The following is a 1,193-nucleotide window of genomic DNA, read 5'->3' on the forward strand; positions in this document are numbered from 1 at the left end:
GGTGAGCCGCGCACGAAGCCCCCACGACTGTCACTGTAAGAGAAGACGGGCCTCCACACCAGGGAGCCGTAACCGAAAATCCACAGAGCTGGGGGGTCGCTGTCATTCCGGGGATGCTGCGCACAGGGCGACGGGGATGGCGAGGAGGGCGGGGTGTTTGGGACTGCAGATTCCTGCTTCATGGTGCCGGGCGCAGGGACGGGCCCGGGCGTCCTCCAGGGCTGGTCTCCGGGACGGGCACGGAAGGACCGACGGACGCGCACACCTGGCCTGGCACCGTTCGGTCGCTCCAGCTGAGCTGACCCTACAGAGGTGCCTTTTAAACCCTCCGACCGGGAGGCCCCGCCCTTCGCGGCCAGCTGCCGCGGTGATTGGGGCGGGGCAAATCCCCTTTTCGCCAATCACTCGCAGATCTTGCTTCTCAATTAATCGCGCCGTCCTCTGAATGGGTGGCTGAACGGCCGGCCTCGGGCCCAGCGCGCCTGCTGATTGGTTCTTCTCCCCCGCGGTAGCAAACCTGGCAGAAGTGATGCAACGGCTGGGGAGGTTTCCCCAGAGCGGGCATATGCAGCAAGGGCGTCTCGGATTGCATCAGGCGCCGAGCTGTGGGCACAGACCGGGCACGGGCTGGACAGCGGCGTGGGCCCCGAGTGTCTCCTTGGCAGCTCCTCCATGACCTGGGGTCCGCCAGAGCCACTTGGGTTGGTCTCAGGCAGTGCCTTCCCAGCTGTCCTGGCCGTGCACCTGGCCGAGTCACTGCCACCCGAGTCAGCAGGGGCTCAGTCCCGGAGCCAATGCAGGACGCGTCCAGAAGGAGCGCTGTGTGGCATAAACTCACGTCTCTGGCGCTCCGCCTAAGAGTATGCAGTGTGGGTAAGCTATTGGAAGCACTCTCCGCATTCCATTCAGGTGCCTCAAGCCGCTGGCCCGCGTGAGCAAAAGGAGAAACTGAGTCATAGGGACAGCCAGGAGTTCTGCAGAGACTGCCTGGGCTGAGTCAGGCTGGGTGCTTCTAGCAGGCTGTTTTCACGTGAGGGCTACGCCTGGGGCCAGACGTGGGACCCGCTGAGCCCAAGTAGCTTCAGGAAGAGCGCCTGAACCGACTTTGTGGGAGCCATCATTGGCTGTGGTGGCCACACCTGCACAGAGAGGCCACAAAGACAGGAAAACCAGGCCAGTCTTTTCTGGAGACA

General features: G+C 63.7%; 1 protein-coding gene across 1 annotated transcript in view; it reads right to left on the reverse strand.

The window, feature by feature from the left end:
- Positions 1–344, reverse strand: part of CHAC1 (ChaC glutathione specific gamma-glutamylcyclotransferase 1) — a gene marked incomplete in the record, with an annotated part of 2,638 nt that extends 2,294 nt beyond the window's left edge. The window contains 1 exon segment of the mRNA XM_014591678.2: positions 5–344. Coding sequence (XP_014447164.1) covers positions 5–182 — 178 coding nt within the window.
- Between the last annotated feature and the right edge of the window lie 849 nt (positions 345–1,193).

The sequence above is a fragment of the Tupaia chinensis genome, unplaced genomic scaffold (assembly GCF_000334495.1).
Source record: "Tupaia chinensis unplaced genomic scaffold, TupChi_1.0 Scaffold000605_1, whole genome shotgun sequence".
NCBI classification, from domain to species: Eukaryota; Metazoa; Chordata; class Mammalia; order Scandentia; family Tupaiidae; genus Tupaia; species Tupaia belangeri.